Consider the following 11,898-nt stretch of genomic DNA (forward strand, 5'->3'; position numbering starts at 1 on the left):
TATGTTACTCTGTTTTTAATACAAATTAAAGTCGTCCTAAAAGCTGTTTTATTTTCTGGATATACTATTTAGCATTTGTTTATTTACTATTTTTGCTAGTTTTTGTATTTGTAAAGGCAGAATGTAGTGTCCATTGAGTCCCAACGTGCTGTTATCATGTGGCAATCCAGAGATCACGTGGTGTGTCAGGTGACCGCGCCGGGCAGGAAGGAGGAAGAAGGAAAGAAGATGGAAGGGAACAGAGACGAGGCTGAGAAATGTGTCAACATCGCCTCGAAAGCCATGGAGGCTGGGGACAACGAGAAGGCGCTCAAGTTTCTCCATAAAGCGGAAAAGCTTTTCCCGACAAACAGAGCTAAAGGTAAGGAGGCGGTGTTGTTTCCGCTTGGTTGATTGGGTTCCGCCAACAAACCTTGGGGGGGTGTTTAGTAGTTCATAAGCAGATTTGGACACGTATTTATGGACATCACTTGACGTTGTAAGATCGTCGTGCGCCATGTTTGGCGTGTGGATTACAACTAAAACATGTCATGCCGTACGTGAGCCGCTCTCTTTTAAGCTAAACAGCTAAGCTAAACTAAGATGTAGCCATGCCGGGCGTGCGGTTGGCATAACTTTAAAATCGTTGTCGTTCTAGTATTTTATATATATATGTGTGTGTGTGTGTGTGTGTATGTATGTGTGTGTGTGTGTGTGTTAATGTGGCAATTTTCGCTCAAAATACCAGGCTAACTATGTAATTATCCATCGTAGTAATCATCCCCTGCTGTACTAGCTTAAACCGTAAAATGTCAGTTCTCCGTCCTAACAAGCGCAGCTGTGACGTCATATTCGTTCCGCCACCTGCCAAGTGAGGAGTTTTAATGCTGCCTCTATTGACCTCGAACCACTCTCTCTTTATTAGAACCTCATTTGTTTCCTCCCTCTCATCCATCCATCCATCTATCCATTTTCTATACCTCACTTGACCGGTACACTCTGCACTGGTTGTCAATCACAGAACGCGTATTGACAAACAACCATCACATTCACACCTATGGAAGATTTACAGTCTCCAATTAGCCTAACATAGCAGAAGAAAATAAGCTAAGCTGTAAAACAGTGGTTCCCAAACTTTTGACATTTGACCTGAAGCTATGTGCCCCTTCCTCCTGCACACTTTAAAAACATAAACCTTTTGATCTTAATTAACTTGGAAATATTGAACATAATTAATTGGTTAAAAATGTGTATTTTTGATGGTCACATTTTGATGAAGTTTCACGAGCACTGATAGATAATCATCTTGCATATCTTTTATTCCAGTTTGATTTTGACATCCTTCCGTATGAATGGGTTGAATTTGAGCTTCACTTTTTTCATCCACTCACAATGGTTCTGGTTTAAGTCTGCATATTAATTTATTACCAAGTTGAAGGGGAAAGTTTAATAATCATTGTAAAGCAGTATGCGATGTACAAAAATACACACAACCAATGATAAAGCCTGATTTTTGGGGGAATCCCTACTCACAGTTTTCACTGTTGCGCTGTGTGGGGATTGGAACAACAATATAAATGAAATCTTAAAGATTGTACATTGTTAATGCACAAAATAATCATCAAACTTATATATTTGTCAGTATAATGCACACAGCACTGAACAACTTCATAGTCCTGTCACAATAACACATTTTGCTGGACAATAATTGTCCTACAAATTATTGTCGATAATCAATATGATTGACAACATTTTTTTAGACCATTTTTTTCATTAATAATATGGCATAATAATGCAAGTACGTCGTATCAAAAACAAGCAATTTATCAAGACTATTTAGCGTTGTAATTGGAATGTCAAGAGATTTAAAATAAAATGAATTAAACAACATGATAAACAAACTAGAGAAGCACCTCCGCCAAGTGCCATAGTTCCACCCATATAGTGATTCACACCAAAATAATAATCCTAGATTTTTTGGATCAGTCTTTTATATTTTGTTGACTCTGTTGGAAGCATGTCCCATATTTTTTTCCCCCACAAGTGCTCTGACCATTTTTTGTGGAATTATATACACAAATGCCGAAAATGGTCCTATCTCGCAATGTCAAAGGGTCCTTTAAAAAATTCCTGGATCCTTACGGTGATCCTGGTCACCCCCATTTTTTCTTTCATATCCCATTTCTGACAATTCTTGAGTATGTCATCCAAATCCATTCAGAACGTTTCAAGTTTCAAGAATTTTTTTTTTTTCCAATTGGGAAAACTGGACAGGATGGATGTGTTTGAGGTGTGCATGCAAGCTGCTCGTATTCCCCTTCTTCATCGTCACTACTTTCCAACAAAGGGCGCATATCAGTTCAGCGGTGTTCATGCGCTCACCCTGTTCATTCTGTTTAAAAGCAGGGCTGTCAAATGATTACATTTTTTTTAATCAAATTAATTAGTTATCAAATTAATCATGATTAATCACCATTTGCAAATATGTGTGAAATAAGCCCATTTTGACTTGTATTTTATGAACAAAAAGATAATGTGAACAAATAGATAAATGACAGGACATGATTATATATACACTCCTGATCAAAATCTTAAGACCCATTGACCCACTTGAAATATTATTGACAAACTGATAATATGTATTTATTTATCTGTACTGTACAGACTGAACTCGAAACTGAAACCAGTGAAATTCAACAAAATGGAGAGCAGTGAAGCATACAAGCATATTTAAGAGTAAAATTGCATGCAGAGTATGACATATTCATACACGTTGGCAGGTCTGCACTAATATTGAAAGTTCTCCCTGCCTCTCATGCCCCCCTGACATTTTGCGACCCGCCCCACTATTTGAAAAGCACTGGTTGCATGGTGATATGCAGAGTTTTATTACATTTGATATTCATATGAGCTAGTCTGTTTGATGCAATTTAAGGCAAAATAAGGATTGGACATTCACTGTGGAAAAAAAATGCATGAACGGACTTTACTCAATCTGGAAGGCTCTAATAATGGTAAAAATCTTATTTAGAAATTCATAAGTAGGTTTTCTAGGCTGTAACTACAAAAATATTCCAATTATTAATATTGAATAGTACTTTGCAGAAATTCACTTATCACAGTTGGGTCTAGAACCAATTAACGCGATAAATGAGGGATTACTGTACTGCGTATCCCTGGGAAGCGAGTCTCTTCACTTTAACGTAACTGAGTTTGTGTCGTACTTTCTTTTCTCCTTCGTTGTTGTTGTTATTGTAATATCAGCTTTTACGACCTTGTACTGAGAAGCCCGGACAGAGACACGCGTGTATCGCCTCTGTCGCTAGTAATACGTCTCATTTCCTGGTTCTGTGGTTTTTGTCATGTGTTGTCACTTTGGTAGTGACCGAAAGGACAAGATCGCGAAATTAGTTTTCTCCATAGGGTGGCTGGACTCTCCTTTAGAGATAAGGTGAGAAGCACTGTCATCCTCTGCATTGAGAGGAGCCAGGTGAGGTGGCTTGGGCATCTGGTTAGGATGCCTCCCGGACGCCTCCCTGGGGAGGTGTTCAGGGCAAGTCCGACCGGTAGAAGGCATTGGGGAAGACCCAGGACATGTTGGAGAGACTATGTTTCCCAACTGGCCAGGGAACGCCTCGGGATCCCCCGGGAGGAGCTGAACGAAGTGGCCGGGGAGAGGAAAATCTGGGCCTCCCTGCTTAGGCTGCTGCCCCCGCAACCTGATCTCGGCTAAGTGGTAGAAGATGGATGAATGGTCACTTTGCCATCACTGCTGTCATTTGTTGTGGCGTCGCAAAAAAGCAAAAGCACTTTCGCTTTTGAGGCTATCAGTCCGAATGTAGCAAATGAGGTCATCGTGTTTTCATGTTCCTTTCAGCCATGTTGGAAGCTTTAACCAAGAACGGGAGCTCAGCGGCTAACGGAGCGTATCGCAGACGGGCCGCGGACAATGCGGAAAACAGTGGTGCACAAGCGGCAAGGGAGCGCACGCACGGGTCTGGAGGCGAGTCCTCGAAGGGGTTCACACAGGATCAGATGGAAGGCGTTCAAAGGTGAGCAGCCCAGTTAGAGGATAAAGTGTGCGCAGTGACTACAACACTGGTCATGTTTTCGCGAGCCAACGTCATCAAGGTTAAGATGACTTGTTGAGGCAAAATGGATTTCACTAGCAAGTAGCAACCACCAGAAGGAATATATTTGCTCAGGCATTTGAAATAGTTAAACAGGAAGACATAGTTGGACTAAATATTCTAATGATGTATATATATTTATACAGAGGGAAGGTGAATAGTGTGAGATTCCCCACACTGGTGAAATAGCATGTACAGAGCATTTCTGACCATTTTATTCTCTGCACTGTTGTGTAAGCACAGCTGTTACCATAGGAACTCCCTGTGCAGAGGCTAGGGAGGGAGGTTAAATATGTTACACAGGGAACCAATGTGTGTTCTATTTTTAGACTATAAGATGGGGGCAAAAAAATTCCACTTTTTCACTGCATGGTACACAGCACAATTTTACTCGCTATTGTTGTTTTTCCATTGGAAAAGCAGGTACTTTGAGGTACTATAAGTTAGCGAGCAGATTCGTCATTGAAGATACAGCACACGACTTTAAATCACAGAAATAAACACCCATTGTAACGCTACCTATTGCTGTGTCCTTTGACATTTTATACACAGTCTACACTTTGCTGCAGCTCTCCAGTTTCATGCTTCCCTCAGTTTCCTCTCTGATAAAATTTGAACCTGTTTAGCTTCATTAGTGACAAGACTCAGGCAAAAGTAGATGGCATAACCCTTTTGTTTCTTGTTTTCTCTCAGAATAAAGCGCTGTAAGGACTACTATGAAGTGCTTGGTGTCAGCAAAGAGGCCAGTGATGATGAGCTCAAGAAGGCCTACCGAAAACTGGCCCTCAAGTTCCACCCGGACAAGAACCACACCCCTGGAGCGACGGAGGCCTTTAAAAGTACAACTTTTCTCTGATATTAATTTACATGATATCAAACAAACACTATACAACGCGCATCCCTGCAGAGATTGGTAACGCATACGCAGTGCTGAGCAACCCGGCCAAAAGACGGCAGTATGACGTCACTGGAGGGGAGGAACCTAGCGGAGCAGGTCACTCTCACAGCAACGGCAGTGGCTTTGACTTCCACAGAGGCTTTGAGGCTGACATCACACCTGAGGACCTCTTCAACATGTTCTTTGGAGGAGGATTCCCTTCATGTAAGAACACACACACTCACACAACAATCCCCAGAAACTTAACAGAATGGATGATGACAGCAGCGCAATTTGATTGAAAGAATGCCACTCCAATGACTTATTTAATAGAATAATAACTTATAAAGTGCAGAATAATAATAGAAATACCTTTGTAATTGTAATATTGTAACATCATACTTGCCTATTGACTCTGCCTACTCCAAAAAGTGTGGCACAATTAAAATGTAAATGGAGAATGCAAGTCTGAAAAAGTAGGCATTGTTAAAGGAAGAAAATGGTTGTTTTAATTTGAAAAATAATTCTGAATAATTAATTATTATAATTGTAATGATTATACTAATAAACAAAGCATTCAGTATTTTTAGAATTAAATATACATAAATAAATATATATATATACAGTATATATATATATGTTTTTTAAATACATAATGGCATTAGTGTGTATTTTTGTTCTCTGGTATGTAGGAATTAATATACACTCCCCTCCAAAAGTGTGGGAACACCTGCAGGAGGTGAGTGTAAATAATTAAAATTCAACCTGTGTGTATATGACAATTCAAGTCTACGAAAAGCTAATTGTATTAATTCCATTTTATAGTAGTACTACTGTATGCTCATATGATAAATGGAGCATTTTGCCCTTCTGCTTTTAGGCATGTAAATTGTCTTATTTATGTTGATTATATGTTTATTTTCTTAGATGTACCAAAGAAAATAAAGCATACTGATACTACAGTATATCATACCCTAAACGAATTACGTGGCTTTAGCAGATGTTCTGTGAGCAATGCAGGTCTTTCCATGTGAGTTTATAAAGCCTCAAGAGCATCAAATACTTTGCGTGAATGCACAACTTAACTGCACATTTCTGTTTGTGCAGCGAGCTCGCACACCTTCACCAACGGCAGGACGAGCTATAGCCATCACACAGACTACCGACAAGAGAGGACGGAAGAAAGAGGAGATGTACGTGAATAGAGTCGGTCTTTATGCGCGTATACACTACTCTGTGCATGTGCTTGAAGCCAAAGTGTTTTTATCTCTCCATTTTATCTCTCCAGGGTGGATTTTCAATGTTCATTCAGCTGATGCCCATCGTGGTGCTGATCTTGGTGTCAATACTCAGCCAGATGATGGTTTCTCCTCCTCCATACAGCCTCTATTCTCGACCGTAAGGCCACACACGCGCACGCGCCCACACACACACACACAAACTATCACCACACTTGGTAATGTATTGACTCCATGAATCCGTTTTCAGGTCCACAGGTCAGACGGTAAAGCGGCAGACGGAAAATCTGCACGTGTACTACTATGTCACCAGAGATTTCAAGTCCGAATTTAAAGGATCTGCGTTGCAGCAGATTGAGAAAAATGTGGAGGATGACTACGTGTCCAATGTCAGGAATAACTGTTGGAAGGAGAGACAGACAAGTGAGTGATCATAAGCCTTGTTCACATAACAGATCCATCCAAGTAGCCGCATTAGAGACATTACACATTTGTCATTTACTGGTTGCCTGGGTGAAATCGCTCTACTGCTATGTTTGAAGCATGTCGAAGGCACCACCAATGGTTCCTTGTTACAGTACATAAAGGGCTACCAAAATATAAAATGGTCAATGTAGATAAGGTGGAACCTGTGACTCTGAGCTAAATCTGTTCATATTTACATTAATAAATAACTGGATAAATGTATAGATAACTTTTTCAACTGTGCAGGTTGAGGTTGCACACACATTTAGACAAGGGGCGGGCAAACTTTTTGACTTGCGGGCCACATTGAGTTAACAAAATTGGCCGGGTGGCCAGACTATATACAGTATTAGATACATACACTCTGTTTTACGCTTATAATTCTAACAGACCAGCTGGAATTATAGTGTCATACAATGTTCTATATGTATGTGCTTGTGTCCCTTTTTTCATGAGCACTTTAAATAACAGATCATATCAAATAACAAAATTAAATTTTACTGGTTTTTTTTACTGAATAAGACACCCGGAATGTACATGATAAAGGATGTGGTATACAGTATGAACTATCAATGCTCGGTTCGGGAAGATCTGGGTTCGATTCTCACTTGGGCATTTCTGTATGGAGTTTGCATGTTCTCCCTGTGCGTGCGTGGGTTTTCTCCGGGTACTCCGGTTTCCTCCCACATTCCAAAAACATGCATGTTAGGTTAATTGGCGACTCTAAATTGTCTACAGGTATGAATGTGAGTGTGAATGGTTGTTTGTCTATATGTGCCCTGCGATTGGCTGGCGACCAGTCCAGGGCGTACCCCGCCTGTCGCCCGAAGTCAGCTGGGATAGGCTCCAGCATACCCCCACGACCCTAAAGAGGAGAAGCGGCATAGAAAATGGATGGATGGAACTATGAATGCTAAAACATTGGCTATTAAAGAGTATGTGAATGTCCCTTGTTTTTTACTTCCCAGACAGTGAGGTGGGTAGGTTAAGTTGTGTGGCATGTATTTTTTGAACTTCTGTTTGTTTGGCACTGTTGGTGAGGTAGTTATCTGGATTGCTGCATGTGAAAAGCTACTTAAACCATCAAAAGGTTGTCTCAGATTGACTCTGACTACTAGCAAGTCATGTTGCCAGCTTGTATGTTAACGGTTTAATTACTTTGGAAGCAACTGGCGGGCCTGATTCAAAAGCTTGGCGGACCACATGTGGCCCCCGGACTGTAGTTTGCCTATCCCTGATTTAACCTGAAAGAATTGTGCCCTCTTCTGGTTGCTTTGTAGTAGTGAAGTCCACTATGTCTGCATTGCTTCAAAAGTTTTTATTATTTATAACTATGAATAATCTGTATTTTATTAAGAATCTCTTCATGTCTAATGTTATGTGGTGATTTTTTTCCAGAAACTGACCTGTTGTACGCCGCCAAGGTGTACAGAGACGATCGCATGCGCAAGAAGGCAGAGCTCATGACCATGGACAACTGCAAGGAGCTGGACAGACTAAATAACCTCTTTAGAGGCGGATGAGTTAGTCAGTTAGACACTGTTAGATCTTTTAAATATATATGAATAGATGTGTATGTTCATGTTTTTTTAAGAAAGAAATTATCTTACAAAGTGCAACCACAAAATAACAAAAACCCTACTGAAAAAAATTAGCTCTCATGTTGGAATTTGAAACCTCACTCTTCATGTTCACCTCACATCTTAAAGAAGAAATCAACATTCCGGAGAGACTGTTTTTCTCATTCTCCTGATGCTGGAAAGAAAGGACGCTTGATTACAAGCTGTGGGGCTTCTAGCAGTGAACATCATCCACTTCCTTGTTGTTTAAAGCCACCAATCAGCTTACAGCATGATCCGCTTGAAGACGTCAATTTGGACAAAGCCTCTGTTTTATCAATACCTGTGGAATGAATGAAAAACACTGGAACATAACAGAGGAGGAAACATCTAATTTCTCCACAATTGATGTAAAGACGGGACATACGGTAATCGATGCTGTACATTTTCATGTTTGAATGTTGGAAGTTTATGCAGTTATTTAAGTACTTATAGAAGATACTGGTTTTCTTCAAAGCTCGCTAATCATTGAAATAAAGTAATATTATTATTATTACCTGGAAGTGTTTTTCTGTGCCTCATATTGTTGGTGTTATGGAAATGTAAGCTACATAAAATCAGGTATTGTCCAAATGCACTTACAGTAAGTCTAAACAGCAAAAAAGCCACCTATTCACACTTATTTTTAATGTGCACAATACATTCCCCTAATTTTAAGTTCATATTGTGTCTCATATACTGTATAAATATTTTCAAACCACACACAATAAATCAGTTTTATATCACCCGACCACACACAGACAGGAAAGATCATTTGTTAAAGTATTTTAAATGTAATTGTATTTGTCATTTTTTTGTTTTTCATTTCTGACAATTTTTACTAGTTGCGTCACCCAAGTATAGTACTGGACACGTAACAGCTTCGGCGTGCTGCAATTGGCTTATCGGGAGTCAAATGACTACGATAGACCCGGAAATGAACGCCTAGCACTTCCGGTGCTGAGAAAAATGATAACAGTCGCAATGCAGTCAAGACGGCAGACGGCAATAGCTTTTTAAAAACTTGCTACTCTTCTGGCCGTCTTTTGTGTTTATTTCTTAGTGGGCCATGTTCACAACAAGCAGCTGTAATGCTTTTTTCCTCCTGGTTGTGTTCTGGGGTGCCCCGGAGTCTGTGGCAGCCTGTAGACAAGAAGCGGAGACTCCCGACTGGCGAATGACTCTTAAAACAATTCGTAATGGCATCCATAAGATCGACACTTACCTTAATGCGGCGCTCGACTTGTTTGGCGGCGACGACGGCTTGTGTCATTACAGGTGTAGTGACGGTAAGATCACATTTTATACACATAACATGTGACATTGCCTTCAACCAATCATTCCACAAATACACAGTAAAATGATGACATGTTTGACAATGTTACCACTGAGGGTTAAAAATTAGGCTAAAGCAAACTAAATGGAGGAGTCTTTTACGCGGCGTGGATTGCTGATGTGTTTATCTCAAACATGCAGATTACCATCTCTACATTAACCTTTGCTCCTCCCTTCCAGGATACAAGCCGGCACCCCGTCCCGGATACAAGCCGCCCCCACCCAATGGATGTGGAACACCACTCTTTGGCTTCCAGGTAGCCCTCCGCCATCCTACCACAATAATAATGAACATATTCTATATCCTATGTTGTAGTTTCAGTTCGACATAGGCATCCCATCCATGACCAAGTGCTGCAACCAGCACGACCGTTGCTATGACACCTGCGGCCGAGAGAAGCATGACTGTGACGAGCTATTCCAAGAGTGCCTGGAGACCATCTGCAGGAACGTGCAAAGGACTCTGGGATTGACCCAGAGTGTCCAAGGTATGACATACGCGTGCGGTTTGGCCACATTTATATTTTTAGTTAGAAAAAAGTTGTCCACTTGTTTTCTTTTTGCTACTACTGCTTGAGGCAGCAGCCTTTGTTAGTGGACCCCTTGAGTCGAACTCTCCTGAGGTCATACAATGTAGAATTTGCACACATTTTGACCACTATATATGGGATAACTCTTAAAAACTTGCACAATTTGACTGCTATTTTGGGGAAAACCAATAAAGTCACACAATTTGACCTCTGTTGTTGGGAGAACACATACAAAGTAGCACAATTTGGTGAATATTTTTTTGAAAACTACTAAAGTCACATAATTTGACCTCTCTTTTAGTAAAGAAAAACCTACAATTGTACCAGTTTTTTTGAGAAAACTAATAAAAAGTTGCACACTTTGACTGCTATTTTTGTAATACAAATCAAAGGTTTGCACAATTTCACTATTTTTTGCACAGTTTATACAACTGTTTTTGAGAAAAGTAATAAAAACTTGCATAATTTGACCACTCTTTTTGAGAAAAGTAATAAAAAGTCACACTATTTGATGAAGGATAAGCGGCAAAGAAGATGGATTGATGGACAATTTGACGGCTCTTTTTGAGAAAGCAAAACATTGCACAATTTGGCAGCTATTTTTGAGAGAAATCAGTTGCACAGTGTGCTATTTTTGTAAAAGTAATAAAAGGTTGCACAATTTCACAATTTTAACATTTTGGAGGAAACAAATAAGTTGCACAATTTGACAGCTATTTTTGAGAAAACTAATATAGAGTTGCAAGTTTGACCACTATTTTTGAGACAGCTAAGAATAAGTTAAATAATTTGACCGCTCTTTTTTCGAAAACTTATAAGCAGTCACACAATTTGACAGCTGTTTTGTGAGAAAACAAAACATTGCACAATTTGACTATTTCTCTAAAACTAATCAAAAGGTGGCACAATTTAACTATTTTTGGGAGAAAAAAAACTTTGTTTTTTGAACATGACATCACACTGGCCACAGTTTGACATTGGAACAGATGATTAGGCTCCAGCATGCCCCAGCGACCCTAATGAGGAGAAGCGGTATAGAAAATGGATGGATGGATGGATGGATGGATGGATGGATGGATGGATGGATGGATTTCTATTGCGGTTATTTCATATGGAAAAAATAATGTCGTTTTCTGTCGTTGTAGGAGCTGATGTGTCCAGCAGAGGGTGCAACAGAGTGTTTTACTATTATTGGCTGGCATCAACTAGACTGTATTTTCTACAAATGACTAAATTCAGTTTTCTTCTTTTATGTTTCTGGTCAGCGTGCGAGTCAGCTGTGACTCTGCTGTTTGACGCCGTGATGCATTTGGGATGCAAGCCTTACCTGGACAGCCAGCGGGACTCTTGCATATGTCAGTACCAAGTGAAGAAGGAGCTATAACGATGCACCAGGAGCCAAACAAACATAAGTAGTATGGATGGGATTAGGACAAACTCCGGAAGTAGAATGTTGTTTTTTTCTCAGGAATACTAGAGCTGCTGCTCCCTTTTTTCTTTTTTCTTTTTTTGAAGACGGCGGACTCTATAAATACTCTTAGCTTTGATTGATAACCTGTAAAAAATTTGATATGCATTTAATTATTTATGGTTGTCTTTGCACTGTTTAATAGACTGGTCCAACTGGTGGTTGGACTGCAAATTTACTGTATTTTCAACCCTTTATATAGGGAACTGATAGAAATAAAATATAATATATACGTCCAGTAAATTATTGTAATACATGTCAAGTATTGATGCTTGTAG

General features: G+C 39.8%; 2 protein-coding genes across 2 annotated transcripts; both read left to right on the forward strand.

Annotated features, from left to right (window-relative positions):
- Positions 1–177: 177 nt before the first annotated feature.
- On the forward strand, positions 178–8,801 carry dnajb14 (DnaJ heat shock protein family (Hsp40) member B14). Its single transcript, XM_054778745.1, has 8 exons — positions 178–361; positions 3,857–4,031; positions 4,803–4,948; positions 5,017–5,211; positions 6,094–6,179; positions 6,275–6,384; positions 6,475–6,647; positions 8,088–8,801. Exons 1-8 carry the CDS (start codon positions 229–231, stop codon positions 8,210–8,212), a joined length of 1,143 nt encoding a protein of 380 aa, XP_054634720.1. The 5' UTR covers positions 178–228; the 3' UTR covers positions 8,213–8,801.
- A 417-nt stretch (positions 8,802–9,218) lies between these two features.
- Positions 9,219–11,890, forward strand: pla2g12a (phospholipase A2, group XIIA). Its single transcript, XM_054778753.1, has 4 exons — positions 9,219–9,576; positions 9,803–9,879; positions 9,939–10,110; positions 11,418–11,890. Exons 1-4 carry the CDS (start codon positions 9,357–9,359, stop codon positions 11,534–11,536), a joined length of 588 nt encoding a protein of 195 aa, XP_054634728.1. The 5' UTR covers positions 9,219–9,356; the 3' UTR covers positions 11,537–11,890.
- The last annotated feature ends 8 nt before the right edge of the window (positions 11,891–11,898 follow it).

The sequence above is a fragment of the Dunckerocampus dactyliophorus genome, chromosome 6 (assembly GCF_027744805.1).
Source record: "Dunckerocampus dactyliophorus isolate RoL2022-P2 chromosome 6, RoL_Ddac_1.1, whole genome shotgun sequence".
Lineage (NCBI taxonomy): Eukaryota > Metazoa > Chordata > Actinopteri > Syngnathiformes > Syngnathidae > Dunckerocampus > Dunckerocampus dactyliophorus.

Excerpts from the sequence above, each read along its gene's own strand:
- dnajb14 (XM_054778745.1), top strand. The coding sequence starts at position 229 with ATGGAAGGGAACAGAGACGAGGCTGAGAAATGTGTCAACATCGCCTCG. Across the intron at positions 4,949-5,016 it reads AGCGACGGAGGCCTTTAAAA|AGATTGGTAACGCATACGCA; the intron begins GTACAACTTTTC and ends GCATCCCTGCAG. Across the intron at positions 6,385-6,474 it reads TACAGCCTCTATTCTCGACC|GTCCACAGGTCAGACGGTAA; the intron begins GTAAGGCCACAC and ends ATCCGTTTTCAG.
- pla2g12a (XM_054778753.1), top strand. The coding sequence starts at position 9,357 with ATGTTCACAACAAGCAGCTGTAATGCTTTTTTCCTCCTGGTTGTGTTC. Across the intron at positions 9,577-9,802 it reads TCATTACAGGTGTAGTGACG|GATACAAGCCGGCACCCCGT; the intron begins GTAAGATCACAT and ends CCTCCCTTCCAG. Across the intron at positions 10,111-11,417 it reads ATTGACCCAGAGTGTCCAAG|CGTGCGAGTCAGCTGTGACT; the intron begins GTATGACATACG and ends GTTTCTGGTCAG.